This window comes from Crotalus tigris, unplaced genomic scaffold (assembly GCF_016545835.1).
Source record: "Crotalus tigris isolate CLP2741 ecotype Arizona unplaced genomic scaffold, ASM1654583v1 scf7180000019422.807890, whole genome shotgun sequence".
NCBI classification, from domain to species: domain Eukaryota; kingdom Metazoa; phylum Chordata; class Lepidosauria; order Squamata; family Viperidae; genus Crotalus; species Crotalus tigris.
In genome coordinates, this window is record NW_024097531.1 from 381,976 (window position 1) to 405,932 (window position 23,957).

General features: G+C 37.7%; 1 protein-coding gene across 3 annotated transcripts in view; it reads left to right on the forward strand.

Moving 5' to 3' along the window:
- KANK1 (KN motif and ankyrin repeat domains 1) overlaps positions 1–23,957 on the forward strand; it is a 145,732-nt gene that overhangs the window by 110,912 nt on the left and 10,863 nt on the right. For 2 of the 3 annotated variants that reach the window (XM_039362299.1, XM_039362300.1), the window contains 4 exons: positions 12,906–15,566; positions 19,901–20,059; positions 21,413–21,515; positions 23,019–23,240. In XM_039362299.1, coding sequence (XP_039218233.1) covers positions 12,906–15,566; positions 19,901–20,059; positions 21,413–21,515; positions 23,019–23,240 — 3,145 coding nt within the window. Of the gene's footprint in view, positions 1–4,366; positions 4,464–12,905; positions 15,567–19,900; positions 20,060–21,412; positions 21,516–23,018; positions 23,241–23,957 lie in introns of those variants that run through there. The other variant, XM_039362302.1, reaches the window with a different exon arrangement.

The following is a 23,957-nucleotide window of genomic DNA, read 5'->3' on the forward strand; positions in this document are numbered from 1 at the left end:
TTTTTGTCAGCAATCTCAACTTCTGCCTAGCGACAAAAATCAAGTACTGGATTTAGAGAAAAAAAGGTGGTGGTGCTGGTTTCATGCATTTTACCTTTTGAAGTCTAAATGGGTTATGAGGAGAAGTTACAACGTTCATCAAACATTTTAAAGGTCTCTCAGATTGTGGATGGAATGGAAACTGCTAGATGAGGCAGTTTTTAAACTAAACCGATTACCTGTGGGTTCCCCCAGGGTTCTTACTCAGCCTATACCGAGAAACAAAATCTCCCATCAGGAGGTTTTTTTTTTTTCTAGTCCATGTATGGAAGCTAGAGCCCGACATCTCCTTCTCTGTGGTAACAACACATGGCACCGCAGGGATGAGCTGATGCTCATTGAAATGCTCCCTTACCTGGACTTGGACTTGGAAAACTCAGTCCTACATTCAAAAGTTGGGGGAGAATGTTGTTCAGTTAACTCTCCATAAGATAATCCCTCCATGAATAGTAGAGACAGGCATCCCTCAAAGCAAGCAACAGAATAGCTTGAGAAGTATTAGGCCCTACAGAACAGAATATGGCACATGTCATGGTGGAGAGAGAGAGATCTCTGTATTTGTGGCTATTGGTTGTCTTTTTATTAATAGCCTTTCATGCTGGCACAAATGAAAATGTTCCTATACATACTTCCTGTTATCTATGCTATGCTGTGCTGATATGGCGATTCATTGAACTTTTGACATCTAATGAAGCCAGTCAACAAGTTTAGCGTGACTACATACATGAACTCTATTGGAACATGGTTCTGTCATTTGGACAAAACCTATTTGAATTTTAGTTTTTTTGGTGTATATAAAACCACGCATCCACCTTGGGACCAGCAATTATTATGCTTATGTGAGAGAGAGCAATACCAACATTCCTTCCTGCCAAGCTGGTTTGTTTTTCAGACAATCATCTGCACAGCAACACACCATAATACCTGACAATGAGAAGAAAATTATCTCTGCACAGTTCTTGGGATTTGCTCAAAAGGGGGTGGGGGTTTGTGGCCTCTTAAAGCAAGAAAGCTGCATTTGCCTCCCCAACTAAATATCTACGCTCTGTAAGCAGACATTTGTTATCCACTATTTGGATTCCGGTTTCTTTATATTAATACACAGCAAATTAGTTTAATAGAGGAGGAAAAATCAGTAATTGTCTGTGTTACACCTATAAGCATGATTTTGTTTCTTGTGTTTTTCTATTGATGGTGTGCTTTTCATATCTAATGTGTGCAGTGGACAACCAATTCCTTAACCCCTCTTTTGAGGCTCAGGATAAACTGGTGGAAAACTGCCCATGCTTGTGAGCGATAGCTGCCAATCTGGATCTAGAAGGCATTTGGTTTGCTGTGCCTGGTGGGCCATAAAATCTAACTGTGACCACTGATTCACTACCTCCCCGGGACAAGTCTTTACCCATCTACTTTTTTTTCCCCCTGTATACCATGGATTTCTAACTTGAATGTTAAAAGTCGGTTTGATACTCAATTATAAACTACTATCCAGTGGTTCTCAATCTGTGGGTTGGGACCCCATTTGGGGTCGAACGACCATTTCACGGGGGTCGCCAAACAACGCAGTCCGCCATTTTTTTCCCCTTTTCCTTAGCTGTGCTACTCCCTTTTATTCTATTGGCTTTTGAAAGCCAATAGAATAGACTCTCTTGAATAGAGTCTAATTCAGTGGTTCTCAACCTGCGGGTTGGGACCCTATTTGGGGTCGAATGACCATTTCACAGGGGTCACCAAACAACGCAGTCTGCCATTTTTTCCCCTTTTCCTTAGCTGTGCTACTCCCTTTTATTCTATTGACAATAGGAATTGTCCAGGCTGTCTCTGCCCTGCTGAGCCCGCCAAAAGTCCCATTCTGCAAACGGTGCTGCACCAGTTGAGTAGTCCTCGACTTACGACCGGTTGAGTAGTCCTCGACTTACGACCGGTTGAGGGTCGCGGCATTAAAAAGGTTGAGAACCACTGTACTATACAATTAAGTGGAAATTGGTATTTATTCTCTTTCCATTTATTTTCACTTAAAAATATAAACATAAGAGTTTATAACCCGGGAATTATCCTGTATGAGAGAGAAAGTAGAAATATTTTTGGAGGAAAATAATTGGATTTGATTTTGTTGAAAATTTGTTCTTGCAGTACTTCTTAGAGGCAGAATTAATTGAATATAGTGTCTTTTGCAAACAGTATTAAGGCAATATTTCTCAGACCGAAGCTGTTAAAACTGTGCTGCCAGATTCTGGGGCAGAAAATTTCTTGAAACCCCGAGACTTTGAACTCTGCCATAAGAGCAAACCTAAATTGTCAATTATTTACTAGTCTAAAATGGGTGGGTTAGTTTTATTTCTATCCTGCCTTATTAACAGTTTTCAATAACTGCTGCCTTATGAACACAGGCTATGTGGCTTTAGATCTATAATTATAAATGTAACAGCTTTTATTTTTATAGTAGTGTTATTACAAATTATAATTAAAGAGATAAAAACCAATGCAAACAGAAAAAGAATAAAAATTAAAAGTGCAGAAGAGAAAAAACAAAAGGGAAAAAAGTACAAATATAGTGAAGAAGAAAAGGAATACATAAAGAGGTGACTTCCCATCTTCCTCACAAATATTAATAATTTTAATAGCTTACCACCTCATCTTAAAATACATGTTTTCTTCACTTACCCATTTCTTATCTATAAACAAATCCTCAAAGCCCCATCATTCAGTTCTAAAAGTCCATTAAAAACATTGAGAGGCAGACTGAGGTGCTGATCAAGAAACCAGGAGACGTGAAAGCCAACTGGGTGACCTTGTGCCAGTCATTGTCTCTCAGTTCAACTCACCTCACAGGGCTGAGGTTGGGGGGAAAATAAGTATTATATATGTTCATCAGTTTGAGTTATTTATCAAAAATAATAAAGGCACTTTAGAAAATTATTAGAAAAAGAAATATGCCAATCTGCTGACCTTTTGAAGGTGCCAACATGGCTCTGCCATGTTCTCGACTTGTAGTTTCCTTACAAGGAGCAGATGTCTAGAGCACTTGTGTGTGATCTCGAAATGAGATTTTGTTGTTGTTAATTGCGATGTCGTGTCCGACCCATCGCGACCCCATGGACAATGTTCCTCCAGGTCTTCCTGTCCTCTACCATCTTCTGGAGTCCATTTAAGTTCACACCTACTGCTTCAGTGACTCCATCCAGCCATCTCATTCTCTGTCGTCCCCTTCTTCTATTGCCCTCAATCTTTCCCAGCATTAGGCCCTTCTCCAGTGAGTCCTTCCTTCTCATTAGGTGGCCAAAGTATTTGAGTTTCAACTTCAGGATCTGGCCTTCTAAAGAGCAGTCGGGGTTGATCTCTTCTAGGACTGACCGGTTTGAACGCCTTGCAGTCCAGGGGATTCGCAGGAGTTTTCTCCAGCACCATAGTTCAAAGGTCTCAATTCTTTGGCGCTCAGCCTTTCTTACGGTCCAGCTTTCACAGCCATACATTGCAACTGGGAAAACCTGAAATGAGATGGGCAGCAAATAATTTTAATATAAATAACAATAAATAATAATCTCAAATTCTCTCTTTGTCCAGAGATGAATTACAAATCTATTCACCAGCTGCAGTTTTAGGTCACCATTTCTTTCCCTGAAGTCATAAGTTGTTATGTAACAGTTTTTAGATGGTAAATATACATGTAGTTTGGGCTTATTGTTGACAAGCTTAATAAGGCCAATTTTTTTATTTCAATCATATTTTTTTCCATTTAAAAATGTGTTTGCCATGCTTTTAGCCACATCCTTAAGGAAGTCTGTTTGTCAAAAGCACAACACAGTATTTATTTTTAGCTTTTAAATTATAAGCCTGGCTGGGCAAATACGAGCAAAATACAGACTGCCTGTGGTATAGAAAACCAAAATTATTTAAATGCTGTACGTAACATGATCATAAGAGAGATGGTTATTCTGAGCAGTGTTTTTCAGTACCATCGTTTTTACCCTTGTTGGGAGGTTGGGTCAAGTGGGTAAGGAATGAAGCCAGTCTGGGACACTTTTTTCATTCTTATCCAGGTTTGGGGCACCTTTCTTTCTTTCTTACTTACCCAGTTTTGCTTATTTCACATAATCAGAAAAGTGTTACTTTTTGTGACTTATGCAGTGTGCATTCTGCCATATTATATTTTCTCCATAAATCCGTACTTTCTTCTGAATTATAATCATCAAATATTTGTATGTTGAAAGATGTGAATTAAAAATGGATTGGAACTCCATTAGCTGAGCCTGGTCAGGAGGAGAGAATTTTGTCAGGAAATTCCAAATGAGTATAAATAAATTCTCCACAGCAAGTCCTGGGCAATTTGCCTGCTTATGTGTCAGGAGTACATATTCTGTTTAAGGCTCCAGACCCAAGTTCCTGCAAAGAAAACATTGCAGTATTCCCTTCTTCCCAGAATGGTGAGTAAAGTAAACAGATACGAGGGGGATGTGATGCTAGATTTAAGATAATGTTTTGTTCATAGTTTGTTTTCACATTTAAGAATACGAAAAGAGAATGAGAACTTCATACCTATATTGACTAGCTAGGCTTCTCTCTGCAATTTCTTAATATAAAGATAGCACTGTTTTCCCCATACAAAGTAATACTCTGTTAGTCCAAAGAAAAATGCCTATTTATAACTAACTTCAGCTTTAGCCAAATTCATCGTTGGTTTTAATCAGCTTCTTTCTTGATTCACACAGTGTTGTCTGAATGACTATCTGAATATCTGTTACATTAGTGCATTTCTTTTTAGCAGTTTTTTAAATATATACAGAAGTGTGTGAGTGGCATTTGTACTTGGATATAGCAAGGTTTGTCGTTGAAGATCTAAAGAATTTGTCTTTTTGTAAGCTGGAAGGCAGTCATATGGATAGAAATATTTGCATTCCAAAGCGCTGAAGTTTACATCTTTTAAAATTTGTTTTTTTCTTGTAAATATCAAGTTTAACTGATTTATTTGAGCATAGAAGAATTAATTGAATTAATTTTCTTCATATATTTCCTATCTGAGGTAAGCTTTTTTGGTATTTGGTCTTTGTCTGGAAAATAGGTACTTCTGTTTATAAATTGCTGGTAATTTGATTGATATAATGAAATGTGCGCATTTTCTGATATATATACATATGCTTTTATCTTGTATCATTTCTTCCATTTTTAGATACATCTTCTCAATGCAAAATTGAAGGCTAGGATTCCAGCCATAATATCTTTAGAGGTGATTCAAGTATTATCGGGGGGAAATTCTTATAATTTCATGAAAGAGCCTTCAAGTGCCATGGCTCTATTAACTATTTGTTTCCTTGAAGAAATGCTTGAATTAACTTTTTAAGCACTGGAGAAACCATGTGTATTATGCAGGTCTCTACCAATAATATGTTGGAACGCTCTATATTGTTTGGACAAGGCATTTTCACTCATGAATCAATCTGTATAGTTAATATGAATGTGTATTAAAATAGATTTTGGGGGGAGCTGGTGTTGGATAAGCCTGAATACTAGAAAAGCTATAAAATGCTATTGGATTAGCAGATCTCATATCTTTACTAACATAGAATTTGGAAAACATTGTAGTTTGTGTTAATTCTCACTGAAATTAATGTTTATGCTTATAGAATTATTAGCAAATTTCTCAGGTGTTTTTGCCCACTGTTCAGTCTTTTGGCTTTTTTCTTCATGAAAATTTTTAGAACAAAAAAAAATGCTTTAAAACATAGCTTTTCTAAGGTAGCCTCCCCCTCTACTTTTAGTAACAACATAAAAACCTGTATTGGCTTAATGTGTGATCTTTTTTGTTTAATTCTTCAGCATGAAAAAGGATAGAAGGAAATGAACAGAAAACAAAGCTCAAATGTTTTGCAAAAGTTTGAAAAACCTGGTTCATTTTTAAGCTCAGAATTAAACCTTGAGCACATGGAATAATGTTGACCATTCTTTCTAAGAGTAAAAAGTGCACAAGACTGTAACTCTGTGTGGCCCTGTATTTTCATCATGAAAGAGTCATCCTTTTTGTTCTAAGTTTATTTATCGTAAATTTTATGGAAAGAAATACAAAGAAAAAAAGAGAGATATATGAAATAAAACAAATACAACTAAATCAACTTAGCAAAAAGGGCAGGGGCAGAGAACTATCTATATATCACATATTCATCTGATAGCAAACAAATTTCTAAATCTACATTAAAAATAATCTCTAACATTACAAAAATACCATAAAGTCCAAAGAAGAACATATTGAGTCATTTTTATTAGTAGATAAAAATGCCTTCTCAACAACATTAATATCTCTTGAATCCAGCTCTTAATATCTGGAATAGTACTACTTTTCCAACTTCTTATAATGCTTCTCTTAGCCTGATATGACCATAATTTCTGAAAAACAATCAGATTCCAAGACATCTTTTTTTCTATGCCCAGTAAATCTGTAGATTTCTATATAATGATAACTTCCATTTTTTGTACAAAATTCCAAAAAGTATATCCACATATTTAAAGCATATTACTCCATTCAAAGCCATATGAAGAGATGTATGAATGTTAAACACGACAATAATGAAGGCAAATCCATATTATGTGTAAACATTCTATTTATCATTTTACACTTCTAGCTTTATAAAAGTTTTCTAAATATTCTCTCAAGTTATCTAACAAACCTAAAATCTTTTGTTGAAATAATCTCATCTAAATTTCATAAGAACCATACTTATTCTTCAAAACCATTGATTTGTTAATATGGGGTGTTTCAATTCTTTATTTTAAAACTACTGTAAACTCATACTATCCATTTTTTAAACTCTGTTTAATTGCCTTTACAACAATTATTTAAAAATTGCAGATTTAGGATAACTGAAAGTGTATTGTAAGGCTACTTAAGCATGTGGACCAAATTTTGTAATCAAAATATTGTTTTTTATTTAATTGCATGCTTTGTATGCTGCTCTGTTCATAAACACTGGACAGTTCATAACAAGTCAATATAAAAGTAGCATTAAACATACAAACTATCAACATAAAAAACATAATATCAACAAAAATTGAGCAATTCCAAGTTTCCTTATTGTACGAATTTATGGTCCAAAATCTTGGAATAGCCTTTACCTATTCTGCAATCAGGGAGAGGACATTTCAATCTTCTAAGGGAGATAGATACTCACTAGGGTTCTTTTATGCATTGCTCTGTTATATAGTGCTGAAAGTCTGCAGATTGGGGTGGAATGCAATTGTTATTAATAAACAATTCAATATGTATACTATTATAAAAGAAGATATTTTTCTTGGAATAACAGTTTTTGGACTAATGATGTTAAGATATTTAAAATAATTTAAACACTAAATAGACCTACAGTTTTATGTACTTCAATATATTAAAACATTTTAACCTATGGAAAATATATGAGGTTTATGCCATTTAATTAACCTGATTATTGTACAGAATTGAATAGAATAACAGAGTTGGAAGGGACCTTGGAGGTCATCTAGTCCAATCCCCTACTCAGGCAGGAAACTCTATACCATTTCAGACAAATGGTTGTCCAATCTCTTCTTTAAAACTTTCAGCGTTGGAGCATTCACAACTTCTGGAGGCAAGTTGTTCCACAGATTAATTGTTCTAACTGTCAGGAAATAAGTTAGTTGTACAATATTACTGTCTAGTAAAGGATCTAAAACTTGTTTAGAATCTCCAGCCATAAATAATCACATATAAAAAGGAAAATTTAGTACAAGAAAAGCATCTAGATCACGGGTGTCAAATTTGCGACGTCACCTGATATGTCGCAACGTATTATGACTTTTTTCCCATTGCCGGCAATGGGGTGGGCGCGGTTTTAGTGTGATGCATCTGGCCCGCCAGCCAGCAGTTTGACATCCCTGATCTAGATGGTCATTATAGGGGCATAATTACTAATAAATTGCAACATGATTGTTAATCACTATAGTATTAGAAAGTGCTCTTCTGAATCACATATTTCCAGTTCCACTACAAATGTTGTAAATTTGTTAAACCTAGTATATACCAGAAGATTTTGAATTCCTACAAAAATATAGTTTGGCAATCCATCTAGGTAGAAAAAAAATTTGACTTGGGAGAGAAACAAATTCATAAACTTAGGTTACCACATACCATCCAGAGGTCTAGACCAGGGGTAGGCAACCTTGGCTCTTTTATGACTCGTGGACTTTAATTCCCAGAATTCCTGAGCCAGCCATCCTGGCTCAGGAATTCTGGAGGTTGAAGTCTATGATCATAAAAGAGCCAAGGTTGCCTACCCCTGGTCTAGACAATACATTCTGGGACCCTGAAAGGCATAATCCTGCACCCAATTGCCAATGAATAACCCATTGAACTAAATATGTTGCTTCTGAATAGGTAAGGTAGTTTCATTCAAGCTAAGTTCTGTTGCTAATGATTTCATGGACACATTCATGTAGTTTTCATGACAGTAACATGTAAATGCCTCTTGTTACTGTTCCAGACTACCCCACACAACCTCACTTCCTAAAGTAGCCCATAATCCTGATCTTTATTGGTGATGTCTCAACCAAAATTCTATAAGTGTTAGTATACGCAATAGTGCTTATGCCAGATAAGTTATTTGTTAATTATGTTGAGAAGTATTTTCAACTAATACTATTTTTAGTAAAACGCCTATAGACCTCTAGGTAGTTGCCAATCATTATCAAGCCAAATATTAACTATACCAAAAGTTTAGTTTTATAGAGATTTAGCTCCTGCAAAAAAAAAAAAAAAAAGATGTCCCATTTTAATTCTATCATCCTACGCAGGCAAAAGACTGTAGAAGCTCTGTTGTTTGTGTCTTGTGACACAGATAAGCAATCTGAGTTTCATTAGTAAACCTTTTTTAATTTGAGAAAGGGAGAAATGAGTAAGCAGGAACTATTTATAAAAAAGTCTTCATGAAAATAAACAAAACCCTTTAAAAGCAAATTATTTTGCCTAGCCATTAAATTTCTAATAAATTAAGAGAGGATTCATTAGATAATGTTAACATAAACAAATGTAATGAAGTTTTAGCACTTAAATTTTTTGATTCAGTAAAAATGACTCTATGCAATTTTGTAAGAAAAACAATATAGTTCATTCTGATATTAATTCATTAAACTATTACACAAAGCACAATAGGAGAGATTTAAGATAAACAAAACATGATGTGTAATCCAAAATATATTATTACTTTAACAAGTTTGACAATATGATTGTCATAACAGGAAACATACATTCCTAGTTTTTCAAGAATATGAATATTTTAATTCACTGGACTTGCATCAAATTTGCTGAATCATTTTCTTGAAGACTTTTTTCATGTATTTTTAACAGAAGCGAATTCATATTTTACTGCGATGGGATACATTTTTTTTTGCTTGAGAATTTAAGAGCAGTTATCAAATTAAGGTAAAGATTCCCTCATGGCAAATTTGATTCTTGGTGATTATATGGTCACTTCCATGCTGTTTGCCATACTTCAATAGTGCATCAATTACTTAGTGTGAATTTTATTTTATAATATACTGTCATTTGTGTTAATGATCTTTAAAGGAAGGTGGGTTGCAATTAGAAAAAAATAAGGTAGACTAGGAAAGGCTGTATCACACAGTAGTGCAGTGTCAAAAAAAATTGTGTTTAGAGGAAGATGTTGAGGTTTTGTGTTTTTCGTGCTGATTTATGGCTTGCCCTGTAATTTTTGTATGCTGTCTATTTCAGAACAATTAGAGAAGACTCAGAATATTGCTAAGCGTGGGCCAATCTTATGTGTGGTCCCTAAGATATAGGTTGTTCAGTTCTACTATTCACTGATTTTTTTTTAACATCAGTGCACAAAAGATAAGAGGGTAACATCCTTATTCTACTTGAAAATGTTTATGGGTACCAGGCATGATGTTTGCATGCAGCCTTGATGTAGATCAGGAGTTCTCAACCTTGGCAACTTTAAGACTTGTGGACTTCAACTCCCTGCTGGCTGAGGAATTCTGGGAGTCAAAGTCCACAAGTCTTAAAGTTGCCAAGGTTGAGAACCCCTGACGTAGATCAAGCTAAGAGTGTACACCTTATAGCAATACTTCCTCAAAAAATATAAATTGTGATTTTGTATGTCAAATAAGAGGTAAATTCTTATAAAATACATAAGTAATAATACTAAGTACACTGACTTAATTTAATTTTGCATGTAGATGTTTTCCCACATAACAAGCTGGCGAAATGTCACTTGAAACATCTATATAAGTAAGCGACAATTTTCTTTTTAGAAACAATTTCATTGTTTTCAGATTTGGTTCTCTTAAGAATGGCAAATGGCATTTTGAATCACTTACTAAAGCAGTGGTTCTCAAGGGCAGGCAACCTTGAATGGGGTCGAACGACCATTTCACGGGGGTCGCCAAACAACGCAGTCCGCCATTTTTCCCCCCTTTTCCTTAGCTGTGCTACTCCCTTTTATTCTATTGGCTTTTGAAAGCCAATAGAATAGACTCTCTTGAATAGAGTCTAATTCTATTGGCTTTCAAAAGCCAATAGGAATTGTCCAGGCTGTCTCTGCCCTGCTGAGCCCGCCAAATGTCCCATTCTGCAAATGGTGCTGCACCAGTTGAGTAGTCCTCGACTTACGACCGGTTGAGTAGTCCTCGACTTATGACTGGTTGGGGGGTCGCGGCATTAAAAAGGTTGAGAACCACTGTACTAAGGTCTTGGATAGAGAAAAAGTCTAAAGTAATATTTATTAAATGAAAATGTGATTAGATGGGGTACAGAGTATGCTTATCTTCAATTGTCCCCTCTGAGCCTCCCCTCGGAAGAAGGTGAGTGGCCACACCAAAGATAAACTTTATTATTTGCATTTCATTCATTAATCAATTGCTAGTCCAGGGGCAGGCAACCTTGGCTCTTTTATGACTCGTGGCTGGCATAGCTGGCTCAGAATTCTGGGAGTTGAAGTCCACGAGTCATAAAAGAGCCAAGGTTGCCTACCCCTCTGCTAGTCCATTGCTCAGACATCTATTTTTATAGGGAACTTACAACATAATGAATGGTGTAAGGTCTCCTGCTTGAGCTAGGTGTTGGACTAGAACAGGGGTGTCAAACTCAATTTCATTAAGGACCACATCAGCATTGCGGTTGTCCTCGGGGCCAGGTGGGGGTGGCCAGGGTGGGGGTGACCTACTGGGTGAGCGTGGATGGAGTGGGTGTGGTCTACTGGGTGGGTGTGGCCAGCTCTACATCCTTCGCGTCAAGGGTGCCTGTGGGGGCCTGGGCAGGAGTGGGACAGATCTGAGGGTCCTGGCAGAAGGGGGTGGGACCAGGGGAAGTGCCAACTCCCTTACTGTTCCTCTCAGGCCATGCGGGGGGGGGGGCTTATGGAGCTAAGGCTGAATGTGTTTCAGCATAGATGGCCACCACAAAATTGCACATTGGCTCCCGGCCGACCTGGGCCAGGGCCAAGGCAGTGGGGGCCGTTCCCTCACTGTTTCCAGGATGGCTTCGCGGGCCGCATGAAACTACTTTGTGGGCCGCATCCGGCCCCCGGGCCTTGTGTTTGACATGTCTGGACTAGAAGATCCCCAAGCTCCCTTCCTACCTTGTTATTCTGTGTTCTATGTTCTAAATGTTTGCTTGGTTGGCTTAAAATTTTAAGGCACTGCCTCTTTTCACGACAAATCAAAAAAGGTCATCTTAACATTGCCGTTTTTAATAAAAAATAATAAAACTATAGGACTGTGAATTTTTAAAGTGACCAAGCCATTTAAAAAACTAACTATGTACCAAAAAGGAATGGAAAAAGGAAATATGGGGAGAGAGGAGGGCCTTCCCTAGTGCAGAACAAAAATATAAAGTCATTGGTGAACACTTAGCCTATGAAAGTTTGTGATCTGTTTATTTATACTCATGCTGGAAACTTTTTTCCCTTTATGGGATGAAGAATGAGCAAGTTGAGAGACAGGGATTTTGCAAGCAAAGAGTTTCTGTGACGTATTGAACTATGATTGCAGGAAATATTCCAAAGCTTGGTAGACTTTGGACAGAAGTATGTGCAGACTCAAAAACAGAAATGGAAAGGTAATATTTATTAAATGAAAATACTGCTGTCGGTGCTTACAGACTTTCATTGTGTGTCTAGGCTGGGAAATGGGGCCGAGGGGGCGAGGAGCAGCTCATACTGCACTGTCTAGGCATAAGTGCTCTTTTTGACAGCGCACTGTAGATTGATTGTGGTTTAATTTAAAATGCTTTGCTGAAACGTATCTCCTGTGACGGCAGGAAGCTATCCTGTCCTGACATTTGAGCTGGCAGTTTCTGTTTCAGCAGAGATATTTTAGAATGTCTTGTAAATTGTGTACATGCTATAAGAATATGAAAGAAGTAGCATGAACAATCATACATGAAAGTGTTCCTAAATGGGAATCAGTGTTCTTTTGTATTGTTTTGCTTTTATATTTGAGTACATCGAGTTAAATCTCTGCTGGCTGTTTTACCATTTATAAATTCAGGAATGATGTGTGTGTGTGTGTGTGTGTGTGTGTGTGTGTTAATATAGTTTGCCACAGAACACAGGGCCATCTCACCTTTCATTATAGAACAATATAGAACTATCAGATACTAATTATAAGCAGTGATATTTTTAAATGGTTATATGCAAACCCATCTCAAATGCATGCATTTACTTTGTATCTTATAATTAGATGACACAATCTTAACATGAAACGTGAGTCTACGCTAAAAACTGATTGAAGACATGTAGTGCATTCCCCAAGAGAGTATGATATACTGCTTCTGGTATTTGAACAGCATCTCTATATTTTTAACTTCTGGTAAGATTTTAAATTTTACATTGCTTTTTTTTTTCTTTTAGAAAATGAAGAAAATGCCATAAATGGGGAGGATGACAAAATTCAGAAAGATCCCTATTTTGTGGAAACACCTTACGGCTACCAGCTTGATCTGGACTTTCTCAAGTATGTGGAAGATATACAGAAGGGAAATACTATTAAAAAATTGAACATTCAGAAGAAGCGGAAAGTGACACCACCTTTTGCTACTGTCAAAATCGCTTCCAATCAGTACGGTGGATGGACATCAAATGAATCTCTTTCTTCATCCAACAGTGATGAAAACAAACATTCATCTTTACTTTTTACAGCCCAAAGCCAATTAGCAGGGACAACTTCTGCAAGGCCATCCTTGGCATTTGAAGCCTCTCCAAGCTTCCTAACTATCCCTGAAAGCAAACCATTACTTCCTCCTTCGCCACAGCTGCCTAGACACAACCTTCGAGTTACAAAAACTCTCATGGAAACACGTAGGAGATTGGAGCAGGAGAAAATGGCAATGCAACCCATCCCTGGAGAAACTCGGAGGCCTAGGCTTTCCAGTTTTGGAGCCACGGGCTCAACCGGCTCGCTTCCTTCTTTTGTAGGATCCAGCAGCCAGAATCAGATGTGCCAGCAATTTCAGAATGGCTATCAAGGCAATGGAGATTGTAATCTTTATCTGGCCTCCTCTTTGGGCAGTTCTATTCGGCATAGCCCCTTGAGTTCAGGAGTATCAACACCTGTGACTAATGTGAGCCCGGTGCACCTACAACACATCAGGGAACAAATGGCCATTGCCCTCAAACATCTCAAGGAACTGGAGGAACAAGTCAAAACCATCCCTGTACTCCAGGTTAAGATCTCGGTACTTCAGGAGGAGAAAAGACAGCTGGTGGCAAAGCTCAAAAGCCAAAGAATGGTCAGTCAGAATGACACAGGCACCTTCAGAAAGCGATCTTACAGTGCAGGAAATGCAGAGCAGTGGAAGCAGCTCTCGTCAGTCAGAGGAGGAGGAGGGGAGCTTTACATAGACTGTGAAGAAGATGTGGGGAATGTAGGGCATAGCACAGAGCAGGTAGAAGAGTTCAGGCAGTTGACCGCCGAAGTGCAAGCCCTGGAGAAAAAGATCCAGGACAGCAATTACGATATTCCCTCTGTGCGAGGCAATCGAGCAAACATAGCAAAAGAGAACAGGTCAATTGCTGTTGGTGCAGATGAAAGTATGAATGATATTGTGGTATATAACAGAGCTTTGAGGGCATGCAGGGATGTAGCGGTGGGCACAGATCTGAAGACTAAAGATTTTATTGCTGGGGTATCAGAAGAAATGCTTGGCCTGTCTACTGAAGCTGAGAGAGAGATAGAACTTCAGCATCAGATGATTGAATCCCTTAAAGAGAAAATCTACCGGCTGGAGGTTCAGTTGAGGGAAGCTACTTACGACAGGGAGATGATCAAATTAAAGCATGAGCTTCAGGCAGCTGGATCTAGGAAAAAATCAGACAAGGCATTAATGGCACAGCCCCTTGTCTTCAACAAAGCGGTAGGCACAGTAACGCAAACGAGAGACCAAATGGTGGGAAATCACGTGGATAGTGTTGATTCATGTGTAGGGAACAGTCCCCAGATGAGTAGCATTGGTGTATTGTGTAGGCCTATGTTGCAGAGTTCAGCTGTGGGACCAGATGTCCCCATGAATTGGTGGATTGTGAAAGAGAGGAATGAAATGTGTGATCGTTGCATTGGGAATTATGTTGAGACCCACAATAAATGTGTGGGCACAGAAATTAGCTTCTGCGAAGCCGGGGTCAATACAGAGGAATTAGTGGACAGCCTAAGCCTGCATAAGACAGAACTACAAATCAAGGAAGTATGGTCACCTGGTGGTAGAGACTATTTGGATCTGACATTCTGTCCACCTAAAAAGACCACATCTTGCAGCACAAACACAGAGACTGCTTGCAGAGCCAATTCTGGAATCATGGCAGTGCCTTGTACAATTAACCAAGGAACCAATACAGTATTAGAAAAGGCTGATGGATTCACCAACACAGAAATGACTACTTTGACAGATTCCAGCACCAATACTTTATTGAGCACTTCCGATAAGCAGACAAACACTGTGGCTGTGGAGCTGAAGACGGTGGCTGTCGGAGATGGTAGGGTCAAGGATGTAAATACTGCTGCTAAAACTCGTTCCATTGGTATAGGAACTTTGCTTTCTACCACTGCTAGCTTTGATAAATCTTCTCTAACAAAGACCAAAGACTGTGGAGTAGGGCAGATCAGTATTCATGAGAACTATCTAGTTGGATTAAAAATGAGACACATTGCCTGTGGTCCACCACCAGTTTCTCTTGCGCCACCCAGCACAAGAAGCATTGGTGTTGGGGATGATGCTGTGGATGATTCAGGGAACCCCGACACCGATAGTGCATTTCCTCTGCCCGAAATAAGGACTGGCCTGGACCATTACATTGAACGTGTTCAAAAGCTTGTTCAAGAACAGCAGATGCTCCTTGCTGAAAATTATGCTGAACTAGCAGACGCTTTTGGAGAACCTCACTCACAAATAGGTTCTCTCAATTCTCAGCTCATCAGCACTCTATCATCTATCAACACAGTCATGAAATATGCAAGTACAGAGGAACTGCGCAGCTTAGAGACACCAAAACAATGCATGGACAAACCTACTACTACAGGTAGGCAGAGTTTATTGAATCTAAGCTGTTGTAGAGCAATCTGCCTTAAGCTGCAGCTTCTGAATGTATGGGGCTTTGCAGCTCCTTAGTATAGTGTCTGAGAATTAGGAAAGTCACTGTTTGATTCTTCAGAAGATCATTAAATATCTTTACTTCTCTCTCAAGAGAACAAGAAGGAGTTTTATAGCCCTTTTCCAGCTAATCTTTTTTTTTTTTACAGGCATAAAATATTGTGAGCTACAGCCACCCAGTGCTTTATGCCTTTTAATAAAATTGGTTAGTCGGAAGGGGACTACTGGTCCCCTCATGACTTTTGACTATCATAAATTAGCACAGTTCTCATATGCTCTAATAATAGAGATGACATAAACTAGTTACCAATGGTATCAGTGCATGATATTTAAGTTAGCAAAAAATGGATTTCACCTTTATTTAGAAAATATTTCAAGAAGATCTGGAACAAGGGTGTCAAACTCGCCGTGACACGTGACGTGTCACGACATATCTCGACTTTTTTCCCCTTGCTGGAGCTGGGGTGGGTGCAGCTTCCGTGTGACGCATCCGGCCCACGGGCCGACAGTTTGACACCCCTGATCTAGAAGATGAAGTAGCATGCTATAAGGGCAGGATGTAACTCAAAATTATGATACTTATTTTATAGAACGAGTAATGATTACACTCTGCACTTCTGTGAACCAGCAATATTTGTTTTCCTCGTCTTTCCAAATTCCAAATTTCCAAATTCCCACAATGGCATGAATTTATCTGAAGCACTGCTGTTTATTTAAAAAAAATGATCTGTTTTCAAAGTCATATTATAAATACAGGTACAAACTGTTAATGCCAAATAGATAAGAGATGCAGGCTTTGTCACTGTCTGTAATTTTTTGTATCTAATTAGTAATATATGTCTGCACAAAATATTGTACTGTGTTAGAAGTAGTCTAGGTTTTTGTATGATTCTTCCTAGCAGAGAGAACTAATAATTGTCTCGTCTTCTTTTATAAGAACCCCTTTAACAACATCTTTGTACCACTGCCTCTTTTTTTCTTAGAGCCAACTTTGGTTACAGGAGCCACAGTATTCAAAAGAAAGGGGAAGGAGAGATTTTCCCCCTAAAATAATTGCTTTCAGATGGGGAGAACATCTGCAGTCTCAGAATAGAGGCAGGTGCTACCTAAAGCAAGGGTTCCAATCTTTGTAACTTTAAGACTTGTGGACCTAAAGCTGGCTGGGGAATTCTGGGAGTTGAAGTCCACAAGTCTTAAAGCTGCTAAGGTTAGAGACTCCTGATCTAAAAAGAAAAGTCATTTCTGCCTTGCTGAGAATCAGGATTCTAGAAAGTTTGAGCTGTTGTGAGCCTTGTCCATTCTAGACTGCATTTTTCTAGAATCCTTCCTCTTGGGCCTCCCCAAAAATGGCAGTGGTTTTTCCTTCTGTGTCTCACTGCAATCGATCATATTCCACAAGCTTCATTTCCTTCCAACTCCAAATTATTTTTTTATTTCATCTTACAGTTTGCCCTTGACTTATGACCACAATTGACCCAAAAGTTCTGTTGCTAGGCAAGACAGTTCTTAAGTGAACTTAGCCCCATTTTACGACTTTCCTGCCACCGTTGTTAAGTGAGTCACTGCAGTTAAGTTAGTAATATGGTTGTTCAGTGAATTTGGTTTCCCCATTTGACTTTGCTTGTCATAATATCGCAAAAAGTGATCACGTGACCCCAAGACACACTGCAACCGTCACAAACATGAGCCAGTCACCAAGTGTCCAAATTTTGTTCATGTGACCACGGGGATGCTGCAATAGTAGTAAGTGTGAAAAACGGTCGTAAGTCACTTTTTTCAATGCCATTGTAACATTACATGGTCACTAAACGAATGATTGTAAGTCGAGGACTACCTGTATTTCTGTTCAATATTGTTCTCCCTTTTCACATTCTTCTCTCAATATTCTAGCTCTTTTCCCTTATTCCAGTGATGGCGAACTTTTTAGAGACTGACTGCCCAAACTGCAACCCAAAACCCACTTATGCATCATAGGGTGCCGGGTGGGCATGGCCCATTGGGTGGGCGTGGCTGCAGTGGGAGATTGGGTGGGACTAAAAAGTTCAATCAATCAATTCCAACTTTGCAAGATCTTTTTTTCTCCTGTGAGAAGTTGAAATTGACTGATTGATTGAACCTTTTTTTTGCATACGGCGGTGGAGGTCTAAAGTGAAAAGGTTTTATAAAACGCAGCTGAAGGCCTAGGACTGGGGCGATAGCGCGCATGCCCACAGAGAGGGCTCTAAGTGCCGCCTCTGGCACCCATGCCATAGGTTCGCCACCACTGCCTTATTCTGTCTTCATCCAGCAATCTATTCGGTTGCAGTTTGTGCTGAAAGGAGAGAGAATAATATTTGTGTTTTTGTATGAAAGAGAGGATTGTGTGCTTGAGAGTGGTTGGTGTCTGGATGTCTTCATGGAATATCAATCTTTATGAAAAGAATGCCTTCTTTTACAAGCAATTGATTTTAATCACTGTTACTTAATTCAGTCTCTGTGTTTATGTGGCCTCTGGCCTAATTGAAGAAATTGTTTATTCTGCACAAAGATTATGATTAATAACTTACACATGATTTTTTTTACACATGAGGTTGCCCCAAAGTACTAATACACAAGGAAAAGTTTTCCAAGGAGAAGAAACCCACTTTAAAGTAATAAATAAGTGGGATTTTTGTTAACCCAGATATGGTTATTGAGTATCTCCATAGAGCTGAAAACATGGATCAGCTGCTATTGGGCCATTTCTCTTAATTTTTCATACTTTCCAAAACTACGAATGCAAACTTTACTCTTATATATAATGCCATCACTTTTAGTACAGGAGTAATATGTAAACAGTGTGTTAGTTTAAAACCAAAATAATACTTTACTGATTTGTTCAGTACTTGACTTCTGTTGTTTTTGTTTCTTACTTAATTTGATGATGAAAACCAGTAGTTTAGTAAAGATTTTATAAAGCAGTTTTTAAGAACAGGATTTAAGGAGCTGTGTAGGATTTTTTATTTTAAAATCTGAACAAGGAAAAAAATGGCTTTCTTTCCTTTGTGGTCAAATGTACCCAAAACAATTCCTTGAATACTGACAACATTATCTGTAGCTGTATTTTTCTTTTCTTTTTTTCACCCAGACCTCACAGTTAAATTAAAGGCTATAAAACAGTAGTTTCATGTGTCAAACAAGCATCCAAGATCTTTTGCAATCTGGGACTGTTTTGCAGTTACATTCCTATAATCCTGAAAATGTTTTCCTTTTTCCTAGTAAGGAAGTAGCTGCAGTGGAAACTTCTTGTTATCCATCTGCAATTGTTTAGGACATTGAACTAAATGAAAAAGGAAAACAAAATTGATGAATGGTTCTGCCACTTGTTGATGAAGAGAAAGTACATGAGATAAATTCAACTTCTCCAGATGTTTTTAGTGTCTTCCAGGAAGTGTTCTACAACTAGGACTTGGCATTCTGCTCCATTTCACTGTATTATTTGCTACAATCCCTTAATTTACTTTCCAATGTAGCCTTTTAGGGTATGCCACAGATACTTCTACAGGAAGAAACTAGAAATAATTATAATCAATATGATAAAGGAATATTGCATCTCCTTAATGTTCAATGTTATGCTTATGACAGAAGATTGACTGAAGTATTTTTTAAATCATACTATTTATTTCCACCCACTCTGGTTCTCATACTGTAGCTTCTTGATGATAAACATTCAAGTAAACAAGCTGTACTATGTGGGTTGCATTAAAAAGATGTAAAACAGCTGCCCTGTGTAATAATTTTTCACATTTTAATGAATGTGTGTTTTTTTTAAAAAAAAGTTTAAAAATAAGTCAATGTTAACCATCTGAAATTGTTTTGAGGTCACATGCCTCCCTTATAGTGGCTGAAAAAATGTGCTATTTATTAATTTATTTATATTGTGATATGTATGTTTGCATGTGAAAAATACGTTACTTCTGTTCGTTAGAAATAAAAACAAAAACAGGAAGGTTACTTTTACTAACTCAAGATGACTGTGGCTTTCAAGATTTGCAAGTAGAAATCATTTTAATGAATACTATACACCAGGAATATCTAACCTTGGCAAGTTTAAGACCTGTGGACTTCAACTCCCAGAATTTAGCTAGCCATGTCTCAAATATTGGAAGGTTTGAATTTGTGTATAGAAAAAATACTAACCAAAAGCATTTTTATTTGGCAAAATACAGTTTAGTAATGCCTTTCTTTGCCAATGTAAGGTATTTGGTTCCACAAGGCGACTCAGTAATTCCCATTTAATTCCAGGCTCTTCAAAATTGAACCTAGGGCAGGAAATTGGGACCATAAATGAGGAAAAGACTGCAATAATTGGAATGAAACAGGACCAAAAGATTTTGACTTCCCAGGATAGCACATTATCTTCAATTAATCTTACAGATGACCAGCTTGCTTCTGGGCTTTATGGTAATTCTGTTATATTATCATTTGCTCTGGTTATGTTATTTTTTTTTAATGAGTTGGTCATTTTCTAGCATAGTTCTCAAGTGAAATGGTACAAAATTTAGGTCATGTAGAAAAATTGTAATTGGTCTGTGGAGAATTATGCTTATGCTTGCGTGGTTTTAATATATTTGGTCTCTGTTCCCAAAGAAAAATTTGCTGACTATAATTTGAATATTGAAATATTGAAAAAAGGGTATATACATGGGATACTATCTTATCTAATGCATCTCAATAGCTTATGATGTGTGCTGGGAAATTAGTATGCATTTTGTTAATGAAAGCATATTTTATGTATATCTATAGCTTTTTGCACCTTTGTTTTTGATTTATTGCATCTGCCTGCTTATCTTGTATATGGTCCTATGCACAGTTTTGAACACAGATTTCAGCTGGCGTTTAATTGCCTTTTTATGATACGGTTCAGGAATTATTTTAATAATCTTGGAAGCATGTTCAAACTCTATGCTCAATTTTTAAAAACTCCATAGGGGGCTATACACCTATGAAAAAAGAATTTAGTTTATTGCCAATGACTAGAGAGTCAGTTTGGTATAACAGTTAAGACGGGTCCCCAACCCCCGGTCCATGGACCAGTACCGGGCCACAGAATGCCAGCAACCGGTCCACACAAACAAGCAAAGCCCCATCCATGAGATGCAGGCAGCACACTAAAACACGTAGCCTCCGGTCCATGGAAAAACTTCTCTCAACTGGTCCTTGGTGCCCAAAAGGTTGGAGACCTTTGAGTTAAGATACCAGATTAGAAACCAGGAGACTGTGAGTTGTAATCCAACCTGAGGCACAAATCATCTGGGTAACTTTAGACCAGTCACTCACTCTCATCCCATCGGCCACAGAGTGTCAATTGACAGGAACTAGAAGACAGGGTTTTTGTTCTGTTGTAGCCCCTGCCTTACATAATATTTTCCCCTGGGACATTACAATGGCCTCAGCCCTGATTTGAACACTCTCCTCCCCCTAAGAAAATGCTGCTAAAATTTCAAGGCCATTGTAAAGATATTAAATGAACATGTGAATGGGGAAGAGGTTGGTGCCATCAAATTTCCAAAAGCTTGGCCATGATGTTTTCATATGTGGATTTCTATCCCTTGCATGAATAATATATATAACAAAGCTCTAAGGTGGAAGTACAACCAAGTGGCGCAGCTGTGGTTGTGTGGGAGATCTGAACTCTCTGTCCATAAGTTTATTGCATTTTTAAAATTTGTCATTGGCCAGAATAGCTTAACTTCAGATATTTGACAGTATTGATATTAGTCATTGTTAACATAATTGCTGTACTTTTTTCGGTAGTGTGTGCAAATGATGGCATTTTGAAGTCCATCATGAAGAAAAAAGATGGGAAAAAAGATGAGAATACAAAGAAGAATTTGCAATTTGTGGGTATAAATGGAGGGTAAGAGCTTACAGTTCTAAAATTAAATTTTGTTCTCTCTTCCATGTCTATGGAAGTAAAATTATAGTCATAAACTGATATTTGATCATAAACTATATCATAAATCATTTGCTCCAAGGCACATCATTTCAGTGAAATCCAAATTTTGTATAATAGTATCTTTTCAGTCTTATTTTCTCTGCACAGGAGATGTTGAGATGGTCTTTTATATCTTTATCTAAACCAGTGTTTCTCAACCTTGACAATGTTAAGGCATGTGGACTTCAACTCCCAGAATTCCACAACCAGCAATGCTGGCTGTGGAATTCTGGGAGTTGAAGTCCACATGCCTTAACATTGTCAAGGTTGAGAAACACTGATCTAAACCTAGTAGTTCCATAGTAGTAGTAGATCTAGTTTTCCTGATCTTCAGCAACAATATTTGGGAAGTGAAATGTTTTAATCATAGCTTGTTTTAAGTTAAGGTTTTGGAGAATTTCTTAAAATGAGACCATACTTCACTTTATCCTCCACTTCAACATCTCTCAACAGAGAAGCTGTAATTTTAAAAATAAAATGGGTTTTCTCAAACATATATTCTCTTCCAATATATAGAAGCAACCGAGAGATAGAGATTATAATTTCTCTGAGAGCTTTTTACATAGCCAGGAAAGAAATTTTGCCTGATTACTTAATATTTCACACAAATCAGGTTTCTCATGACTCATTTGATGAAGGATTGCACTGCCATAACTACTGTGTTCTATCAACCAGCTTTGTTAACATCATTTTGGTGCTTTGCCTGTTGAGGAATGAACTTTTAAAACACTGTGGGAAAAGTGCCACAGATTTCCAGGTACTTTTCCAATTAAAATATGAACAAACTAGAGTTGGAAACCTAGTGTAGCCTTCCTGTAGATATCCGTGAAAGAGAAATATTTAGATGCTATTACAAAAACAAAAGGGTCAGAGGCATACCTCAAATTCTGGGGAAAGGAGGTAGTTTTAGGAAGAAACTTATATTAAATCCTCCCTAACTCATTGAAGTAGAAAAGAGACAAGAAGAAAAAGACAGTCCACTTGCAAGGTTCTATTAATATAGCCTATCAATGTATCAGTAAAGCCCACTTCTAGTCTCTTTTTTTGGAGTCTGTTTCTTGATCTGGACCAGTGGTTCTCAACCTTTCTAATGCCGCGACCCCATAATACAGTTCCCCATGTTGTGATGACCCCCAACCACTTATACATCACCAAGTGCCAGGGGCGTGGCCAAAGAAAAGGGGGAAAAAATGGCGGACAGCCTTGTTTGGTGACCCCCGTGAAATGGTCGTTCGACCCCAAATGGGGTCCCGACCCACAGGTTGAGAACCACTGATCTGGACAATCTCAAAGCGCTGACGCTTCCCAAGGCTAGTATAATCTGTAAGGCACTAAACTGGAGAAAGCCAGGGTGTAGAAAACTAGTTGCTTTAATTCTGAATATGTATTTAATAGTACATTAATAAAAGCCATTTTATCTCCTAGGTATGAAACCACATCAAGCGATGATTCTAGTTCGGAAGAAAGTTCCTCCTCGGAGTCTGATGATGAATGTGTTGGGAATGATTATGTTCAGATTGAAAATTCCAGCTTAATTGAAAGGGAACAAAAGCATAGATTAAACTTAAAAGATGTTCAGTCTGTTCAAGCAGAAGAAATAATGCATGTTCAGGAGCCTGAACCTGAGGAAGTAGAAATCCGTGAGAGGTATGATGTCTTTTCTGCATCATGCAGAAATTAGTACATGTTTTGATTATCTAAAATTTGTCGTAATAGTTCTCAATAGGCCAGTATTTTTAACTTTTTTTTTTCTTTTTGGCTAAGCAACTTAAAGCCTGCATTCACAAAACAAAAGTTTAAGCTTCCAAATTGCTTCATGTTTACTAGACAGAAAAACAGATACTGAAATGTCTTTGTAAATACAAAATTCAATAAGTTGAGAACTACCAGCAGTCCTTTAACCTCGCTCATAATGCACATAGAAGCCACTGCATTAACAGGAATATGGAGTATTTGGGAGCAATGAAAGCTCCAATTTTTTTTGAGATTGTTATTCTTGACTACTTTTCTTAAACTGGGAAATAATCTGTATTGTGGTAGAGTCAATATATCAGGCCAATGTTGACGTTTGGTACATGCATTCACTAACTTATATAATCAGCATAACTTGGACTTGCCCAGCCATCCCATCAAAAAGATCAACTGTTCAGATTGTACTTTAGTTTATTGGCCTGGATCAGTCCATTAATGCAGCCTGGTGCTAGTTCAGAACTTAAATTCCCACCTGTGGATTTGATGAAAAGGAGAAATAATTTAATACAACTTGATACCTATTGACTTTAAATGTATGAATGATTTCGCTCAGTAGCGTTGTGATGTTAAATAGAGTGTAGGATGAAATGGAAGGATGGGAATCCTGAAATG